Source organism: Elgaria multicarinata, chromosome 6 (genome assembly GCF_023053635.1).
Source record: "Elgaria multicarinata webbii isolate HBS135686 ecotype San Diego chromosome 6, rElgMul1.1.pri, whole genome shotgun sequence".
Classification (NCBI taxonomy): Eukaryota; Metazoa; Chordata; class Lepidosauria; order Squamata; family Anguidae; genus Elgaria; species Elgaria multicarinata.
This window is the reverse complement of record NC_086176.1, coordinates 35,195,444-35,217,706: the sequence shown is the minus strand read 5'-3', so window position 1 is coordinate 35,217,706 and position 22,263 is coordinate 35,195,444. Positions and strand designations below refer to the sequence as shown.

The 22,263-nt window shown below is 39.7% G+C and overlaps 1 protein-coding gene across 1 annotated transcript in view; it reads right to left on the bottom strand.

The window, feature by feature from the left end:
- The window catches only part of SLC24A2 (solute carrier family 24 member 2), a 95,254-nt gene that overhangs the window by 9,673 nt on the left and 63,318 nt on the right, over window positions 1–22,263 (bottom strand). Inside the window, exons 5-7 of the mRNA XM_063129222.1 lie at window positions 14,930–14,980; window positions 9,048–9,143; window positions 7,296–7,369 (exon numbers count right to left, since the gene is read on the bottom strand). Coding sequence (XP_062985292.1) covers window positions 7,296–7,369; window positions 9,048–9,143; window positions 14,930–14,980 — 221 coding nt within the window. The remainder of the gene's footprint in view (window positions 1–7,295; window positions 7,370–9,047; window positions 9,144–14,929; window positions 14,981–22,263) is intronic.

Genomic DNA, 22,263 nt, shown 5'->3' with positions numbered 1-22,263 from the left:
TAATTTTTATTTCTTTAGTTAAATGGTCAATCCACCACCTGGTGGCATTATGCCACTGCTATGGAGACACATAGAGGATAAAGCAATTTTCAATATCTCCTGCTGAAGAAATTTTATTTATGGAATGTCCTGAAGGAATAATAGCAATTTGTACTGGTCATGATCATGAGTCATAGTTTGGTGGCAAGAGAAGACTCTTGGGAGTTCCACCTAAGGCATGCTGGGAGTTGTAGGTGTAAACCTAGGTTTTTATTAAATTCTTTAAAAAATACTTAAAACCCCAAAATTCATGTTTTTAGATTTTTTTTCTGATCCATGTACACAAAGACCTGTCTGGGTGAACAGTACCGTATGTAGAAGTGGGTAAACATTTCAGGACATATGTGACACATACATAAATTCCCCTTTATGTACTTAGAGACCAGTATGATGTATGATTATGAAACCAACAGTGTGCAAAATGATTTGACATCAATGACACAATTGGAGTCATCTGGAAACCTGCGTGGGTAAGATACCCCTTTCAAATTGCCACAACGTTCATCATCACATCCCCACATTTGGCAACCAATCTTACCTTGGCGACAGGCTCATGTAGGCCTATGTCATTAGTCAGTGAAGTTAGCCACAACTCAAGCGAAGGTTCTTCCCATTTCAGGGAATGGAGAGGTTAGTATAAAAAAGTGTTAAAATTAATCTGATTCAACAAAGCTAGCTGCTCCTAAAGGCTTTATTAAAACTGCATCAGCAGTCTAGTTTTTGGAGAGTTCTTTTTCTTCCTTGGAAACTTTGTTCAGCTATTTTTTTTCTGCTGCCAGGTTTTCTTATGGCTGGATGCTAGAAGCCACAGCACCCTTCTGGTCTCTTCAGTGGACAGACCACCCATAAAGAATGTCACACCTTTTAAGGCCATCTTAAACCATCCTACTCCCTCACACGTTGCTCCACTTTCACCTTTTACTAAATTCCTCTTTTTCTAACCTTTCCTCACCCTTGAAGCATACATCACTCCCCCTAAATAGTGAATTCAGGTAGTAAGTGCTAACAGACATGGAGCCAAAAAACAGGGCCACTGAGGAACAAGAGGAACAGTATCAGCCTGCTCAAGGAACTGTGAGGTTTGCAGACATATAAAAAAATATTTAAAAAGGAATACCTAAGAAGGCCATATCCCCCTGCACTGCCACCAAAACATTCCAATGAGGACTGAATATGTTTAGAAGCAATGGAATGTTGAACATCACTTGGAAAGAAAAGCAGAAAACTGGGGAGTGGATGGGAAATGGAATGGAGACCCCTGCAATATTGCTGGGTGGCTAAAGTCCTGAACATGAGCACTTCTGTTGGAGAAGAGTACACCCTGCAATATTTTGTTGCAGATTCCAGTTATACTATTATTGTCAGGTTTTTAAAAAATGTATTCTATGAGTCCATGAGGACTACAACATTTTCATTTACAGACTTTTGTCATGCTGAGGGAGAACCAGATGCGTAATCACTAGTCAGTATACCGTATTTTTCTATCTGTTCAAATTACTTCTCATGATACTCTTTATTTTATCTAATCTACTACTGCTGCATGTATGTAACCAGTTGGTAAGAAAGAGACTGGAAAATATTGTTGAAATTTTAGGAACTACATGGGGCTAAAAGGATTTGTGATTCCATAAGCCAGCATCATATTTCTATAGCATCAGAAAGATCACACAAACCAAGAATGCTTCCAGACTGAAGGCTCCCAGTGCTACTAAACAAAGGCCGCTGTGCAGCTATTCCATATTTTCTTCCTTAACTGATTTTTTTTTCTGGTAAGTGGAAAAAAGTGGAAAAAGCAGAAGGGTTTACAAGTAGACTCTCTGAAAATTCCATGAATAAGGCAGGGTAGTTGTATGATATAAGACTTATATCATAAGGGCTTTCTCTGCTGTGGCACCCCGGTTGTGGAATGAGCTCCCCAGAGAGGTCCGCCTGGCGCCTACACTGTACTGCTTTCGTCGCCAGCTGAAGACCTTTTTATTCACTCAGTATTTTAACACTTAATTTTAACTTAAATTTAAATTTTACTGTTTTAACTCTGTATTTTAATCTTATATCAACTTTGCTGTGTGGTTTTATCTGGTTGCGCTTTTTATACTGTATTTCGTAATTGTGTTTTAAACTGTTGGGTGTTTTACTGTGGTTTTAATTTTTGTGAACCGCCCAGAGAGCTTCGGCTATTGGGCGGTATAAAAATGTAATAAATAAATAAATAAATAAATAAATTATCTGGAAGCACCCTAAGTCATAGCACATTTTCTATGAATTTAGTATGCATTTCTATCACCTCCACCCCAAAAGCTGCTTGCCTAGTAGAAGCATTCAAGGAATCAAATGGGGGGGGGGGGAGAAACTCCTTATTCACAGAAAAAGATTAAGCTATTTTGACAAATGAGGTCATACCGTATATGCATGCAAGAAGGATGGAAAGGAATGTCTTCTGAAATGAGCTAACATTGGGTTGGCCCTGTGGTGTATCAAGTTCAATTCACTTTGCCACGGTTGTTCAATAAACCGTTTAGCAGTCAAACAGGAAACAATGTAGAATTGGGGTTACTTATACTAGATCTAACATCTTTTTTTCCAACTTAAAGTTATCTTCGCCATGGTAGTCATATTTCTTGTTCTGATTTGGTTTCCATAGAAACTGGTAAAAAAGGAACACATCTAAGTGGGAGAGGATGTTAATGTGAAATTGGAAGTTATTTTTAGGGAAGTCATAGGTTAGAACAATTAAAACTGAACTTACATAATTGCCTACCCAACAGAGGGATAGTTATTTTTTAATGTACATAACAAGTTTCTGGGGGGTCATATAGAGGTCAACCTAAATTTTATATGTGCGTGTGTCTGTGCACACATAGTGAGAAACTTGCGTAGGCCTTCTGGTCTTTCTTTCTTATTTTGATCAAACATATTCAGTACAAAACTATAAATATACAGTATTCTAGAACAGAACATTCTAATACTAGCTACAAGGGGGGAAATGGCCTTTCTAGTGGTAGCTTTTTAAAAAAGCGAAGTTACAATTTCTTCACTATCTGATAGACAGATAGATAAAATTGATTAAAGGCCAGTTTATTAAGGCTTCAATCCTACACCCACTCCTGGGAAAAAGCCCCATTGAACTCAATAGGATTTATTTCTGAGTAGGCATGACTGGGATGACACAACAATTCTTTAATTGCTTGATGATCCCAATTTTAAGGCATCTACTCTCCTGATGATCAGATTGTGATGTTAGGTTAAGCACTGGTTTTTGTATGCATGACAGATTTGCGATAACAAAAGCCTACGTCCAGAAAAATCCTATTTCCATTTTATGTCCAAGACTGACAAGAATTAGGAACTGGTATGAGCTCTGGGAGGCTCCCTCGATTTTCTCCCCTTCTCTGCAATTCTCTCTTAATATATTTCATACCTCAGAAACAGAGCACGGGAAGACTGCAGCAAGGGATGTCAGAGAAATCTCCAGTGAATTCAAATTACTTTGGATTACTATGATTCCAACCGCCAGATTCTGCAGTGGACCAGCTTTTTCAAAGTCTCATGGACTTGTGGCCTTTTAAAAAAAACTTTTGGGAGACATTTCTGCAATTCCGTTTTGCAAATGTGCATTAGCGCAAACTGATGTGTGACTTGTGTGGCAATGTGCAAATGCACATTTGGAAATGAATGAAATTCCATTAATTAGCAGACAACAGAACAAAATATGCTTGATAATCCACAAAACATAGACAGAACGGATTTAACAAAATCTCAACATCCCCAACTACGATTCCCCCCACCCTTATGTACGATTTCCTTTTCCCCATTAATGTATTGTGACTTTTGCTGTCTCTTTATAGTAGGGATGCCTAGATTATGTGAAATAATTTTACATGAATCTCCCGTTCATTATGTTTTCAATGAGCTACAAGATTCTACCATGCCTAAAGAGCTGTGACCATATAGACACCTCATCCTTACAGACAAAAGAAATCCATAAAGATCCCACTACAAGCTGATTCTGAAAGGCAATGCATGATGGGGAAAGTATGACAGATTGATAGGAGAAAACAATATGACCGATTTCTAGGAAATTGTAACAATTATTATTATTATTATTATTATTATTGAAGAAACATGGCAGCTCAATAGCCTGTAATTCACAAGATCACTTGTCTGGTTCGTGTACTCTGCCTCTAATACAGGAGCGAAACTTGCTTAACATGTTGTGCTATCCCCAACATGCTGGAAAGCCAGGATCAAGGCTATGACTCAAGGTTGGTTCCTGACCTTCCATTTGTCTACTGCTGCATTATAAAATATAAATAAATGTTTGCAGAATATATTACTCTCAGAATTTATATTGAACTGGCAGGTTTATAGCGCAGTCATATGAAGGTTTCCCCAGAAGTGTCCCACTATGTCAATGAGTTATAATTGCAGGTAAGTGTGTGCTGCCTTACTTTGGTCTAGTTATATAATTTAGTCTGGTTAGATGTACTTGCAACTGTTCCAGTTCCTACTCCTTACAGTTCATTTGAAATTAGACCATCTCAGTGCTTTGCTTTTGTAGATGAGAGTTCCTGACTCTGCAGGTTTTTCCACTGGGCTTAGAAAACACACATCACAAAATGACAACACATAGAATATTCTATGAGATGCAATTGTGCTTCCCTTTGCCTCTGTTCTTCCTAAATAATTTCTGAGGCATGAGCTACAGGAAGAATAGACTTCCATATTAATTTATTCAATGCTAAATCCTTTTGTGTTCATTTGCTAAAAAAGACCCTTCCTTATTAGACAAAGGGCAAGATTCAGAAAAAGCTAAGCACTCTTCAATCACACTTGATGCAATGGGAGAGCTGATCAGATGTTTAAATCTCTTCCTCTGAAATCAAAGTGCTTAACTGAAATTAACGTGCTGGATCATGCCCAATGTAAACAGAAGAATATAATGAAATATTAATAAGAAAAATGGATCAATTGTGCTTTGGTATGATGTGGCATCATAAATAATAACAGATTTATTGTGGCATAAGCTTTTTTGAAGAATAAAGGCAGATTCATGAGTCCATTTCATAGAGAACCAAGGAAGTTTATTCATTTATTACATACATATACTGACCTTCCTCCAAGAAGCTCAGAGTAGCACACATGACTCCCCAGCCCTCATTCTATCCTCACAGCAAGCCTATGAGGTAGCTTAGGTGGGAAACTGGCAACTCCTGCAAAGCCACTGAGTGAGTGGGTCTCTCTAGTCCTAGCCTGATGCCACAGTAAATCTGTTAGTTATTAAGATTCCATAAGACTCTTTGTTGTAATTAATATTTAGAATCACAGTGGTCTTGCCCACAAAATATTGTAAGAAAGAGTTATTCTAACTGGTTTATCCTAAATTCAGACCCAGGTCCATACCTCACCCCACAGCATACTGCCAAAAGTCCTCTGCTTTGGTTTTCCTGTAATGATGCCACTTAACAGAGGTGGGTGAATGGTGACCCTCCATATGCTGTTGAATGGCAATGCCCATCATCCCTCACTATTGACTATGCTAGCTAGGGCTGATGGGAGTTGCAGTCCAACAACGTCTGGATGGCCACATGTTGCCCTGCACTAGGAGATAATAATATTAGAAAGTCACAGAAGGCACTTCAGAAAATCAGCCTTCCTTACTTGTCCATACCCTTTCCCACCAAGTGCACATGGCCCCTTCAGACTGCAAGAAAGTTTTCTCCTCAAATAAGCTGCAGTCTCAATTAAACAAAAGTCACGGAGCGATGGTGGGGAAATGTTAACCCTCAACCTGTTCAGCCTCTTTTCTGCAGTCTCTACATTTCTCAGTACCCTATTCTTATCAACCTCTTCCTCTGCCCCCCCTCTCGCTTACATGAGACAGCATCCCTATTTCGTTCTTTGTTTTATAGTGCAGTTTAGCACCGTATCTATAATAGGAGAATTCGGATTTGCAAACACATATCTAGAATAGGAGAATGTGGCAAAATCTGCAAACACATCCTTTTATCCATCCCGTTAATCACAGCTGACAGGCTGCAGTCTTAGGAGAAAACATTTTGCTCAGAGCAATGAAATAGTCTCTATTCATGTTGCCAGGTGGTGTGTACGTAATTCCCTAGGCAACATGCTAGAAATGTACCCTTGCAGGAAGCATTGCTAACTTTGTCCTTGCCTTGAATAAAGTCATAATTCAACAGAACTAAAAAATGTCCCAGGTACTACATATCACACTGCACTGTTATACCAGCTTCTGTGAAAGCATCTTTCTCCTTGATCTCTAAGACAAATGGTCTCAAGAGCATATTTTTCCTCTTGAGTTCATAAGAGTTCCCCCTTCCATTTTTAGTAAGAAATGGTGAAATATATGAAGAGCTCTATTGGACTGGACCAAAGTTCCACCTAATCCCCTAATTCTGTTTAGAGCAGTGACCAGCTGGATTTTACCAAGGGTATGGAAGCAAGGATCTTCCTTGTTGAATGCGGCATCAGTATTTGGAGGTATCTAGCTATAACAACTATATCATTGGATAGATTTGATTCGGATGGCCATATAAAAAGGAGGACAGGGCTCCTGTATCTTTAACAGTTGCATAGAAAAGGGAATTTCAGCAGGTGTCATTTGTATATGTGGAGAACCTGATGAAATTTCCTATTCATCACAACAGTTAAAGTTGCAGGTGCCCTGCCCTCTTTTAAAACTTGTCTTTCTAGTATAGCTCCTGCACTTTAACTGTTGTGATGAAGAGGAAATTTCACCAGGTTCTCCATATATACAAAATGACACCTGCTGAAATTCCCTTTTCTATGCAACTGTTAAAGCTACAGGAGCCCTGTCCTCCTTTTCATAGGGTCACCCTAGATTTGATCTCTGTGACTACAACTTCTGTCTTCTCTGTCCATTGGCCATGCTGGTTGGAGATGATGGGAAGATGCAATTCAGTAACGTTTGGAGGTCATGAAGTAGTTCCCAACATCCAAGCTTGGGAATCACTGCATTCAATAGTCATCTAAGCTTGTGGCCAATAACACAAGCTTTCTAAAATGAACATTACATCATACACTTACTGCTGATCACGAGTCCAAGTACTGAAAGAGGGAGAAGAATTTCTCTGTTTCTCTTTCTCTCTGCACTGCTCATAGTTCTATGAACATCTATCATGTTACCCTTTTGAGGTACTTTCTATATAACATAAAATCAGGAATAAATACATTTAACAGAGATGGCGGAAAGAGGGGAAGAAAAATGAGAGACCAACCTCGTCTGCACCAACGACATTTCCATTTTGCATTGGTCCATCGTTTGGTGGTGTCACTTCAACTTCAATTTTTTCTGAAGCATAATCCACAAATGAAAAACAAAAGAAACAAAGGTAAATTTGAGAACAACCTCTTTATTTTTACAACATTCATAGTTAGCTTCCATGTTGCGGTTAAGCCCAAATATTTTATTTGAGACAAAGCTACTCCATCTTAAACCTACTGAAGCCAATGGACTTTGTATGAGATTCAACACTGTTCGCATAATTAGACAACATCTTTGCAATCTGTTCTTTACTCCAATGGCCATGACTACACCAGCCGTTTATCCCAGGATCGTCCCAGGATCATCCCTGTGCAATCATCCCAGGGACAATCCCTCCATTTTCCTGCGATAATTCTTAGGTGTAGAAAGGGTCATTATCATGGCAAAAAAATTATCACTCAAGCCTTTTTTATGTGGCTGCTGTCCCACAGACAATACTCTCTTATCTTGCATCTCTTTCAGAATGATCTCTTGCAGACATGGGAACCTCATAGGAGCCAGGGAGGAAGCTGCTCAAACGTTTGAACTGGCAGGTTCCCCATCCCCAATTATGCAATAGGACAGGGACTTTGCAGCATGGCCCCACTTTGCAAATATTGTAGACATTTATTGTGCTAATGCAGAACTAACAGCGATGCTCTGGGATTCTCCTGGGATTCAGTTAATGGGTGCAAATAAATCCCAGGACAACTCAACACGCAATATAAATACCCATGAATGGGTGAAGGACACAAAAGCTATGGAAAGTGCTGCTTCATCTGCAGTGTATCCCTGACATCCAGGAAGTCTCTAAGAAAAATGTGTGTGTGTGTGATAGTACAACCCAGTTAGTCTCCTTTAACTGGGGATACATACACAAACACACTCCAATTGGCAAACTACAAATGAGCCAATTAGGTTGGTCATAATTGGCTGAGATGATCAAAGGGGATAATCTAATCTTAAAGAAAATGTAAAGTGAAAAAAATCCCATAAAAATGAAGGGTAGTTCTTTCTCTGATTTCCATCCTGGGTAACATAATTAGGTTGTTATCCACAGTTAGATGCATTGCAGACACCAAGATGTCTCATCTACAATGGGCTGAACAGATGCCACAAAGAGATGCATAGTATTTAGCAATACACATATAATCGGGCGACCATATGAAAAGGAGGACAGGGCTCCTGTATCTTTAACAGTTGTATTGAAAAAGGGAATTTCAGCAGGTGTCACTTGTATGCATGAACCACTTGGTAAAATTTCCTCTTCACCACAACAGTTAAAGCTGCAGGAGGATTGGTAGACTGACCAGATACAAAAGAAGGCAGGGCTCCTGCAGCTTTAACTGTTGTGATGAAGAGGGAATTTCACCAGGTGCTGCATGCATGCAAATGACACCTGCTGAAATTCCCTTTTCAATACAACTGTTAAAGATACAGGAGCCCTGTCCTCCTTTTTATAAGGTCACCCTAACATATAAGGGGTACCATCTGGAGTTTTTTAATGTAGTATTTTCTTCAGTAACGCATAAAAAGCATAATAAGGGCTAAACTACATGATATGTTAAATATGTAGACTCCCCTGGTGCAAATGAAAATTGTTTTTCTTCTTTGGCCCTCTGTTCAGGGGGAGGGACAGATTTAGGAAAATATGCAGCTGGTAGGAAAAGTTTTAAACTTCTTGCAAGCATGATAATCCCAATCAAGGCTCTACTCATACACGTACCAGCATGATTAGCAGTTCCATTCCGTTTTCCACCATCCTCCTCCTGGCACTTTTTGGCCATCTTATGAAGAATTGATGCCCTTTCTTTGAACTTTCCTGAAAGAAAAGAGCACCTTTGTTAAAGCACAGCTATTCCTCGACCAACGCCTCAGCTTTTTGCTTCACACAGCAAAGGCATGCCATGCTGTATTCTTTCAACTTGAAGAGAATGTGCCCACCCCACCCCACCCTCAAAAAACTGCACACACAAACACACATTGGGAATGTGTGTGTGTGTGTGTGTGTGTGTGTGTGTGTGTGTGTGTGTGTGTGTGTATATATATATATATATATATATATATATATATATATAATCATCATCATAAATATCTGCAACTTTGGGAGACAGCGCTTTAGACAAAGGGGACATACTGATTTAGTTTCAATTAACTCAGACTGATGCAATGTATCTGAATTAACACCAACTTTTATTAATAGAATGATTGCTATGCTTTGCCTTTTCTGCATTCCCAGGAGACAGATTCCAGAAAGGGTGATTTTGAAGCAGGAACCACAGCTCAATCCTATGTACGATGAGTCAGAAGTAAGTCCCACTGAATTCAATTGCTTGCTACCTAAGAAAACTGTGGAAGCCTAAAGTCTAACAAATGTTTCATGGCACAACTGTTCACATCCGAAAACCCATGTAGCGGTTCGGGAGGCGGAAAACATAATATATTTTAAACGTCTCCTGAAGACATATCCTTTTACACAGGCTTTCCTTGGTCTTTAATGTAGCTGGTTTAGGGTGACCATATGAAAAGGAGGACAGGGCTCCTGTATCTTTAACAGTTGCATTGAAAAGGGGATTTCAACAGGTGTCATTTGTATATATGGAGAACCTGGTGAAATTTCTTCTTCATCACAACAGTAAAAGCTGCAGGAACTATACTAGAATGACCAGATTTAAAAGAGGGCAGGGCACCTGCAGCTTTAACTGTTGTGAGGAAGAGGAAATTTCCCCAGGTTCCCCATATATACAAATGACACCTGCTGAAATTCCCTTTTCAATACAACTGTTAAAGATACAGGAGCCCTGTCCTCCTTTTCATATGGTCACTCTAAGCTGGTTTTATATTGCCTTTTAAACTTTCAATGTTTTAAATTTATACTTGTATTTTATGGTTTTTTATTGTGCACTGCGCAGAGAGCTTCGGCTGATGAGCAGTTTAAAAATGAAATAAATAAATAGTCATAAATATGAACTGCTTTCAAATGTTTCCACACTAAGACATACATTCTTGCCTTAGTTTAGTCTTTGTTCTTGAGGTTTAGCATTACTTTTAATGCGTTATTTTTAATGCATTCAAAATTAAGATAGGGACTGAGGTATGGATACTAGTCAAATATAATGACGGGCAGAAGGCAGTGGTGGACATCCCAATGCTTGTGGAAGGTGGAAGAGAAATCTCCTTTCCGCTTCCCTTTTCATTACATTTCTGAGTTACAAATTAATTAACAAATTCCTCCCTGATAAATCAAGCTTCCTGAGGCTCAGATTAATTTATAGAAATGTATCTTTTGCAGTCTTCTAAAATACTTATTTTTATTTTTTTAGAAAACAGAGGATAGCTGGGTTGTACATAATCATATTATTAAATATAGATATCTAACAAATATGGTAGGCACCCATACACGTTAACTTTCTAGATGGAAGCTGCAACATGCACCTATCCAGAAGTATTGCTATCATTTTACAATGACAATTTCAGAGTTGTTGGTTTTTTTAAAGTTACTATTGGTTTTACACAGAACAATGCATTTGGTAGACATGGTAAACTTGGAAATAGGAACATTTACGACAAGAGAAGGTAACAACAATTCACAGGTTAGGCAAATATTAAACTTCAAAAAGAGAAAGCCGGACCATTTAAAAAGCCACAACAAGAAAGAGATATGAAGAAATAAACCATTATTGAAATTTGGATTGGTAATTCATTTATCCTAATGCGATGGAAAATTCAACACTAAAAAGAATCCTCACAGTGAAACAAGCACAGATCTGTATATGAACAGAAAAACAAATTGTGAAGAAAATGGTGGATGTACACAAAGCAATTTGTTCAAGTTGCAGCAACACAGCTTTACAATCTGACCCTGTAGTTGGGTGATGGTGTAACATCATCCCTGTTGCTCTTGCAGCCATGGGGCTGATGTACAGACAGTTGCACCTGCCCCCTCCCAAAGACAGTGGTGTTGGGTCATAAAGACACTTGGTTTGCCAGAGCCATAATAGGGACAGAAGCCATTTCAGTCCCTTTGCATGACAGCCTATAGAGCTTTCAGAACTTGAAGACAGCCCAATGGAGAATTCGCCCATAAGGCAGATGTCTTTGCTTCCCTCAGCAGATACTGCTGTGGTCCATTGGCTGCACCACAATAGCTGTATTGCCACAGCTAAATCACAAAAGCCAAGCAGGCCAATGCAACCCTCTGCATACTGAAAAAGCAAGGGATCAGAGGGATGGATTTTGAGAGGGAAGCAAAATGTTTGCAGGAAAACCAATCCTTATTTTTGTCATGTATAATAACCACATTTACGAGAATCAGTGAGGATGGGGGAAAGCAGGGGCATCCTTTAAGCTTATCCATGGACATGGCTATCCATGGACTTCTGCGTGGACATCGATGGATATATCTCCACTTGCTCTTGCAAATGCTTCATGTAAAATTATTTTTATAGTTATGAAAGATTCCCAAGGAAGAATAATTTCTACGTACAGCAACTAAGAACAAAATGTCAACGACTATTTTGCTCCCGCTCCCAGGAAACCATGGATATACGTTGCAGCAGAAAGCCACTCTCGCTTCCTCTTTCAAATCCATTCAGCACAAAACCATGTCATGTAACTAACATGAGCGTACAAATATTTTTTTCAGTTCAAAGGGCACAGGGTCATTTATTCTTCGCAGCTTCTAAGAGCGTTGGAAGCTATTCCTCTATATGCTAGTGCTGGAAACACAAACAGGAGGATGCTGCTGCACTCATGTCCTGCTTGTGGGCTTCCCATGGGCATCTGTTTGGCCATTGTGTGTACAGACTGCTGGACTACATAGGCTTTTGGTCTGATCCAGCGGGACTCTGCTTACGTTCTTAGGAGGGAAATTCCACATTATATCAGCAAACAAGTGTTCCCTAAAACATTTTGCCTGGTTAACATGAATGCAGAGACAAAAACATGAATGCCCCCATCCTCTCTGAATTTCTACTGATCTCCGAGACTGCTGAGTCGTCAATATTGCAACAGCTGTTGCTCCCTTTCTCCTTCCTTTAGAAATGGAATAAACTTGGGATTATGGAAATCAAGAGAATCTGAGCCGTAAACTTCAGTATACTTCTAATGCCACTCCTCAGTTTCTCTTCCTTCATATGGTTTCACAGCAAGGTGTTCTCCTAAAGCAGCCTAACCCTAACCTTGTGCCCTCCTGATGTTTAGTACTTCAACTCCCAACAGCCCTACCAAGCATGGACAATGATCAGGGATGCTGAGAGCTGGAGTCCAAACCATCTGGAGGGCACTATGTTTGGGGAAGGCTGTTCTAAAGTGTGCATTATGAGGGCAGGGCCAACTTCCTCAGAACAGTTCTCTTCCCGCCATTGCCAGAAGTGGAACAAGTTCTGTTTTGGTTCTACGAAGGCTGATTGTCATAATACATCAACGGGGTGCACTTCAAAACTAAATCCATAAAGCAAAAACTTCATATTGGGATTGATGTTCAATATACAATGGATTTAAGACATGTCTTGCCTCTTTGGTGAGGTTCACTTAAACTGTGCATATTTACAAACACAGAATATTTGCATTTGAGGATCATACAGCAACTCCAATGAGCTAGTTAGGCATGAAGACCTGGTTTCCAAAATTTATTCAAGACTTGATCCAGAAAAAAATATTTCCAACATTAAATCATTTTATTTCATTTAAACTCAGTAGATTTCAAACTTTCTACCTTTGTGGACCCCTTTGCACACCACTTCATCTGCTGAGAAACTGCTCTGCATCTGCTATAGAACCGCAGAATGCTGCAAAGGTTCCTTAGGCCATATTCTGGATGCACACTTAGGGCGTTGCTAGACGAGGCCTTAGCGCGCCTTGAGAGCCGGTTTCCCTGCTGTGATTCCACATGACGCACAGGGGAATCCGGCTCCAGGCCGCACTGAAGCCTCCTCTAACAAGCCATAAGCGGTCGCTTATGGCGCGCCTTTTCCGCAGCCCCGGCCTGAGGCCAGAGCTGCGGAACGTCTAGAGACTTCCGTGGCTTTTTGCGGCTACTCGCTTACTCGCGAGTAGCCGCAAAAAGCCGCGGACTGGCCACAGCGCTGAGCGCTGTGCCCATCGGCCGGGGGGGGGAGATCCTGGGGGGGGGGAGAAGGGAGCACAGACGACACAGAACACACACACACACACACGGAGGGAAAAGGAGAGACGACACACAGGACACGGAGGGAGAGAAAGATCAGGAAGAGATCAGGAGCAGATGGGGGGGTTAACTAAAAAAAAACCCTTACCTTCTCTGCAGTCTTCAGGCCGCACGTGGCCCCTTTAAACTTTTTTTAAAAATGGCGGACGCTGCAGGGATCCCGACGTCCCTGCGCGTCCCGCGTCTGGAAGCCCGGGCAGCGCACGCTAACATCAACGCGCTGTCGCCCTGCCTCCCTGCTGGCTTATCCTGGCAGGTCTAGCAAAGCCCTTAGTGACCTGGTTCACACACCATATCTCACCATGGGTTATTTAACCCGTGATGAACCACGGTGCCCAGGGGTGCCAGATTGCATATGCAACCCCCAGTTGAGGGTTGTCATGTGTGAACCTGGCCACCAGGGATTATGTGATGGTTCAACAACAGACCATGGGTTATGTGAGGGTTGTTTAACTCAGGTTCGGAGGTTGGGCAAATTCGTATGACACAACTGCTAACAGTCAGGAGTTGAATATTCAAAATGGTGGCCAGCATGCCTACAGCTACTCGAGGGTTAATTAACCCACAATAGGCTGTGGTGTCATGTGAACCAGCCCAGTGTGTGGAGGACATTAGTCAGACTTGATGGGCCTTACTATGGCCATACCTGAACTGAAAGTGTGAGACCCAGCACTCTCCTCTGGCTTCGTGTAGGTGATAATTGCTAATGGAAGGCAAGTTTCTTTTTCAGTGAAGATTGTTTGTCTTTATCGATTTTTTTGTTGAAGAAACCCTAATAAGCTCTCAAAGAACTTCAAAGATCTTTAGGACAGAGTTTGAAAACCATACATTTAACTCAACCTACCAAAACCAGTTTTGTGTGAATATTTGGGTTGAAGCTAAACTGGCCACACTGCAATTAAACTTAACTTTATTTTCACTAATATGTTAATTGCATATTATTACCTCACCTCAACAAAATCATTCCAGTTAATTTACTGAGTATTTGAAAGAAGTTATGACTATATACACATATGTGTTTGCAGAATCAAAAGGTCAACTTCTAGCCTTTATGTATCAGAGACAAAAAGTGAGATTAAAAATTCTTTTAGAATTGTAATGCAAATAAAAATAAGCATCTTAATTGAAGAATGAAGTTTTTAAAGTGTGTCTGTGTATATTAATATATACATTAGTCAAAATGTGTGCCATCTTAAAGAAAAAAACTGTATTTGCTGTATGACAATAAAAAAAGGAAAATGCAGGTTGATAAAAATGTTAAGGTTAATAAAAAAAGTTAATAAGTATGGTAACACATCACACTATGTCAGTGAAATCATGCAGAGAGGAACTGAAAAGCCTCAAAAAGAGGAAAAAAGTAACAATAGAGTTGTTTAAAGAGTAAAAAAATGTTGACACAAAAATTCTAAAATATGTCTTACCTTCTTCAGTCATTGTGTCATAATATTTTAGCTTTCCATATGATCCAAGCTCTACAACATCATAGTAAAAGACACAAAGATAAGGAACCAGAAGACATTCAAGGTAATTGACATGCTTTCACACATTCTTAATAAAATTCACAGCAATTTCTGCAGTGTAAGTAAACACAGGTTGTTGGAATGGCACATAATTATGTTTTTCACAAGAATCACCTAATCATCTAGTGTAGGCTGGTTTGAACACAAAATATTGCTGAATGTGCCAGAGGCTTATAAAATGTAAACTTTTGGATTAGCTATGTAGGGTCTCTTTTACATTCCACAATGTTATGTTTTTATATTACAATGAACTGTAATGAAAATGTCGCTATATTTTGTCTCTAAGAGATGGCAACACCCCTCTGGTAAAATTTAGATTCAAGCACCATGTAGGTGGGTGCAATATAGTGGTTCCTTGTAACTTAAATGCTCCTTATCCAGAAGAAAGGGCAATTTTTGTGCAGAGGGAATTACATTTCCGAGGATATATCACTGACTACCAAGACTGAAAATCTGTGGATCTCTAATCATTGGATAATAGAACTTTAGAATAAATTCTCCTTCTTTTAATGGAAAAATCCATTATTTTGCTCTTTTCAATTGTTCTTGCCTGTTCTCACCTAAAATTGCTCTTACTTCAAGCACATTTCCATAACACTCTCTCTTTTGCTTTCAGATCTAAGATATTATGATAATTTGTTATTGCTAAAAGGTCGAAGGTGTTGTTTCCTTCTAAAAATGAAATGTATCTTGCCTATACATGTCTGCATTTGCTAGAATGTTCATTTCATTTTAGAATAATTAACTCTTGCGTGCCATCCTATATTAACACTATTTAGGCTTAAAGTCAATTTGAATTTGTAATGGTAATCTTTTAAGGAAAGAAGGGAGCAACTTTTCTTGTAGTGCTTTCTGCCAGCTAAGCCTGATCAGAACACTACTATGACAACGGTCAAAATGACTCTTGCTTCTGAAGGCTTCTGTTGCTCTGTGTGAAAACCAAGTTCACATTCTCCCCTGTCACATGAAGGGAGGGACACATTTTAAAGGATCTTTAAGAAGAGAAACAGTGAAGAAAGGGGCAGTCTTGCAAAAGGGTCTTTTTGCTTATCTGCTTATTTTATCTGGAAGAGCAGAGAAGAAAGTGCTCAACCTTTAAAGTAAAATTATTTTAGAAATTAAAAAACAAAAACAAACCTCAAACCTCTAACATTGTCCGGCGGTAGTGACTGGTAATGTAGGGTGACCATATAAGAAGGACAGGGCTCCTGTATCTTTATCAGTTGTATAGAAAAGGGAATTTCAGCAGGTGTTATTTGCATGCACGCAGCACCTGGTGAAATTCCCTCTTCATCACAACAGTTAAAACTGTAGGAACCCTGCCCTCTTTTGTATCTGGTCATGCACAATCCTGGTTGTGCTTTTTATATTGTATTCTGTGTTCATGTTTTTAAATTGTTGGTTGTTTTATGCTTTTCATGGTTTTAATTTTTGTGAACCGCCCAGAGAGCTTCGGCTATTGGGTGGTATAAAAATGAGCAGTAAAGCAGCAGTTTCTGCAGCTGAAACTCTCCCCACGGCCTGAGTTCGATCCCAGCGGAAGCTGGTTTCAGGCAGCCGGCTCGGGTCGACTCAGCCTTCCATCCTCCCGAGGTCAGTAAAATGAGTACCCAGTTAGCTAGGGGAAAGGTAATAACGGCCGGGGAAGGCAATGGTAAACCACCCCACTATAAGACCTGCCAAGAAAATGTCAGCGAAAGCTGGCGTCCCTCCAAGAGTCAGTAATGACTCAGTGCTTGCACGAGAGGTTCCTTTCCTTCCAAACAACACCTGCTGAAATTCCCTTTTCTATGCAAGTGTTAAAGAGACAGGAGCCCTGTCCTCCTTTCCATATGGTCACCCTAGGTAATGGAGATGATTCTCTTGAAGTAAGTTGGCAGGCATGATCAATTATGTGTCTGCAACTGTCAGACAACTACTTTACACTCTTCATCAAGTTAGGAGGAATGGTGTATTTGCATGAGTGCAAATCAATGGCTCACTTTTGCACTGGATTTTAACTGACATTCAACTTTCTCATGAAATCTATTGGGTTACATGGATTGGTTGTCCACTAGCTGCATTTCTGGCATAAGTATGGAATTCAGCGTGGCGTTGGAGATAGGGCATTTCATACCACACAGTTCTTTTTGAAAGATGTACAACATACCTCACAGTGCCACTTCCTACTTCTTGCTGCAAGGGATTTGCAGCAGCTTCATATGCAGATAATGGTTGTGTTTGCACATAATGCTAATTGGTGGTATGGGTTGCTGAACTCTGTGCAAACCCAGCCATGCTAACAAACCAGAAAGAGAACTTAATGTTTGTTGTTGGGTTGTGAACTCTGGGTTTTTAAAAGCATGGGTTGTTGTTATATGTGAACCCAGAACTCTGGGTTGTCCGTGGGTAGTTTCATCAGGCTACAGCAGGCAATATTGGTAAAAACAAAACAAAATCCAACACCACAAAACAGCCACTCTACATTTGGGATACAGGAAAAAAGAGGCTCCATTTGGGATACAGGAAAAAAGAGGGCGGAGGAAGGTAACAACAACCCAGGGATTGAGAAAATAAACTGTGCTTTGTTTGATCATCTGCCAACAATCCTTGTGTTACAACCATGTGTACAAACCAAGTCAGAGATTTAATTGAACCCAGAGATTCTAGAACCCAAGGAATCTAATATTCCTTGGGTTCTAGAAAGATGGCTTATCCTTAATGTTGAAGAGGTCTTGACAAGTGGATTACGAAGGCGTAATGTAAATCTAAGACAGACAAAATAATTGAGAAGGAGGGAGACAAAAGAAGTGTTTGTGGAAAGCATTGATGAGAAGAAAAAGAATATTTGGGATGAATGATCATGTACTTGAATCCAAGATGATTCTGAAGGAACAGAAAAAAGAGAAAGACTTCGTGCCATATGATCCAAACCATAGAATGAAAATATATATTTAAGAGAAGGTATACCAGATATCCAGCATTGTTTGAGAAGCAATCATATTATGCCACTGACGGAAGAGATGCACAGAGAAATAAGGTAAGGTTCAAGTTAGCAAACATAAAACAATAGGAAAAAACACGAAGACAATATGAACACAGCTCACTGGCACTGCTAGTGATCTGAAGGGCGTCATCAGTGCCATTAATTCAAGTCTAAAAAGGTCACACTAGCCTGAGGCCATTATTCAATTTCATTTAAAATTCTGATATCACAGATGTGAATTCACCCACTGAAATAATGCAGAAACTGTCACTGGGTTGGATTCAAACCTGTCTTCCATAAATAAAAAGACTCCAGGAGGCAGCACAGGCTCCCCACTGGAAAAAGAGGTACACATTTTTACCAATTCTTTCTTCCTCTGCAGTTCCCCTCCCACTCTGTTCCAAAAGACCCCTGAACCTCAGTATTTTACGAGGTATGGGGGGGGGGTTTGCAGGAAGGAAGAATTGGTGAAAAATGCTGTCCCACCCTTGTCTGCCAATGCGAGCAGAACTCAGCTGACCACAACTCTGGATTCAACCCATTCTCATTGCATTCTGTGTAAACAGCAAGAAACAAGAAGATTTTATTTTGAAATTATACATTTCAATTAGCATTCAAAATCCATTTATTTATCAAATATGTCCTGCCTTACCTTTAGCAGAAGACCACCCTATATAATTAGAACGCATAAACTGGCACCCCAAATATTACTCAGATTATTTTACTAAATAGGAATTAACAGATGTTTTGTGGCTACAACTTAATACATTCAGGCACTTCTTCCTGATGTGCCCCATCACAGCATACAATCCGTGGGGAAACTACTCTGCAGCATAATTTTAGCCCCAGGATGCTAAACATTTTCCTTCTCCCACTGTCTCAATAGTACCATATAACAGAAGGATCCAACAAATTTGGATTATATTTGGTATCATTACCAACATACAAGACATTCAACATGAAATACCATTTTCAACATTCATGAGGATGCAGTATCAGTCCTTTGCAAATTGGAAATACATCAAGTAATAGCTGCAATTTTCATAGGGAAACTGCAACATTATCAACTCATCCTGAATCTTCATTTCTAACTACAAAGGCCTTAGCTAGACTAAGGTTTATCCCGGGATCGTCCCAAGGTCATCCCTGCCTGATCCCAGGATCCCCTGTGTGTCAGGATCCCCTGTGTGTCAGGATCCCCTGTGTGTCATCCTGGGATGACCCCAGGATGATCCTCGGATAAAACTTAGGTCTTGCTAAGGCCTAAGACAAATCAAATCAAATCAAGGGATCTGCCAACAGCTGCATAATAAATAATTATGAGATACAAACTGGCAAGGTGATACCTTTCATAGGCCTTAGCTAGACCTAAGGATTGTCCCAGGCAAATGAAGGGGTCGTCCCTGCCTGCTCCCGGGATCCCCTGTGTGTCATTTGGATGCATAGGGATGGTCCCGGGATGATTCTGGGATATAGGCCTGGTCTAGCCATGGCCTTAGAACCAGTTTATGCTAGTGTACAAGGACATGAGTATTCCACTTGTATATTCACACAGAAACGTGTGCTGGTCAAAGATATTAGATTTTTAGGTGTATTCTATCAGGCCATGTAGCAGTTGTCTATGCCACATTTCTGTGGAAATGAGAATGCGCATTTATGCAATTTGTTCTATTTCTTTTTACAGAAACAAAGTACAAGGTCAATCACAGTGGCTTCATTCCAACCCAGTGTGGAAGCAGTGTGTTCACAGAGCAAGCCTCATTGTGCATAAAAGAGCCTTGCTCCCCACGTTGCACAAGCACAGCACCAGACCTCCCATGTTCCTGTCCACATCTTCCCACTCTGCTCAGTCAAGGAATGAGAGATCATTTGCCACAAATGGGAAATACCAAATTTGAAGTGAGGGATGATGGATGCTGCCCCCTTTCACTTCTAATGAGCTCCCTTATGGAATCGGAGGTGTGTTCTGCCTATTTAGAGGAATTACTGAAATCCAGTATGAAAATCAATTCTCCTCTTGAAATGTGCTGGGAAATCTGTGTCAAGTTTTATCATTTTAAAATCTTGCATATTTGTATAAATTAACACCTTTGGAGAGAAATATATCTGCGGAGTGACAGATTGAATAATTATATGGCCATCGCAACATGTTGAATTAATGCAATCTTGATTCTTCTGGAAGTAATCAAGGCACACAATGTAATATACTCAATTGTGATACAATGGTTATATACAAAAAACAAAATGAATCAAGTCCCCAGTCTGGGAGTGTTCCTGGATCCAGACTTGGTCCCAGAGGCCCAAGCTGTGGCCAGGAGCACCTTTGCTCAGCTTGAGCCTTTCCTGGATCATGCAGATCTGCTCACTGTCCCTAATGACCTACTCATATCCAGATTGGACCAGTGCAATGCATTCTATGTGCACCAGCTGGAAACTCCAGGTGGTGCAAAAATACAGCAGGCGGTTTCTGGTGTTTGCTGTTCAGAACATTTCACATCTGTTCTTTTTAGTATTGGCTTTCCATTCATTTCTGGATACAATTGGTTTTTACCTATAAAGCACTAAACAGTTTGTGGCCAGGTTATCTGAAGGTTATCTCCTCTCACATGAACCTACTTTGTGCACCGTGTTCAACATTTGAGCCCCTGCTCTATGCTCTGTCACACTTCAGAGATGTGTTTGACAGGGTCATGAGAGCAAGCTTTCTAGGTGATGGCAGACAGATTGGAACTCCCTCCCAAAAGAGGTTTGACTGGTCCCTTCTCTCTTGAGTTTTAGCAGAGTAGAAAACACATTTTTATTACACTGTGCTTTGAACTTGTTTTAACTTCTTGTACTTCTGGTGATGTATTTTTAAACTGACCCAGTATTTTTATATAGTTGTTTTCATATGGTTGTTTTAATATTTAATTCAGGAACGGGTAAACGTCAGGCTTGCAGGATTTGCTTTGTTCTTTACCAGAACATTGACATCCACCATCTGCAAGCAGGAGCAAAAGACACATACTTTGAATTAAAGAATTATAAGCACAGGAATTTGTTTTCAGTACCAGAACAGAAGTCCTGGTTTGGCCACACAAAAATTCACTCCCCACCCACAACAACTTTCTTCTTTTCAACAGTATAATAGTTGTGGGCTGGGGGTGGGAGAGAAAGAAAAGAGTAAAATTGCTTTTGTTATTGTTAAACAATTGGGGCTCAGAGAATAAATCCTTACTGATCTACTTCATGTGAACCAGAGATCAACCAGTAGACCCTAATCTGCCCTCAGCCCACCTGACTTAATTTATGTACTGCATGTATTATTGTATTATATATTTTTGTTGTATTTTGTGTATTTTTAATCTGGAGGCCATCTTGGGAAGCTGAAAAGTGGGGTAGATTTTTTCTAAAAATATAATAAATATACATGAAAACAATGACTTTTCAGGAGATATCCTAAGTAGTCCATTAACTTCACTCATGGGAAGATGGGGTTATACAGATTGAAGGCATCACAACTTTTTCTCAAGTTTCAACTAGAGATTTAAAGGGAAATGTCCATTGTCAAGAGTAAGAGATGGCAACTTTATTCACCCTGTAAATATTTCTCTCAATTTTATTCCAAAGTAAATATTGTAATCCCTATTTGGAAATTTTGTTAGAAGTATTTTAAAACGTATCACAATAAAAGCCTCTTTATTATTCTAAAATAAAGTTTCCCATACAGAAAGTGCACTTACCATTGCGTAAAGTGGTGCCATTTGTGCCATTAGAATGCCAATTATTTCTAATTTATATGAAATAGAAAGCTACAAACTCAATTTTCTGTCATTTTCGTCTTTCAAATAGAAAGCTATATCTTCAGAATCCCTGATGAGTAATTGAACTAGAATCCCCCCACCTTTGGATAGGTATTAACAGACCTATCAAACATACAATCTTTAGCTACTGGGAATGTATTTTTCATCTATTTATCTTGGTATTTTTAGTCTCTCTTAAAACTACTTTCATTTTAATACGTTTACATTTTAAAAAAAGATACATGATTTTGTATGCATACTTGTGAAATACATTACTGTTTTACTCTGTACAGCACCATGTACACTGATGGTGCTATATAAATAAGTAATAATAATAATAATAATTTTAAAAGTTTCCTAACCAAACATGTTGGGATTTAGGCACAAATGATGGCTCAAAACCAAAAATAGAAATTCCATTTCTCTTTTGTGTAGTTGACAAGAGCTGAGGTGAAAGGCTTTTAGATTTCTTCTAGGGGTGTGCACGG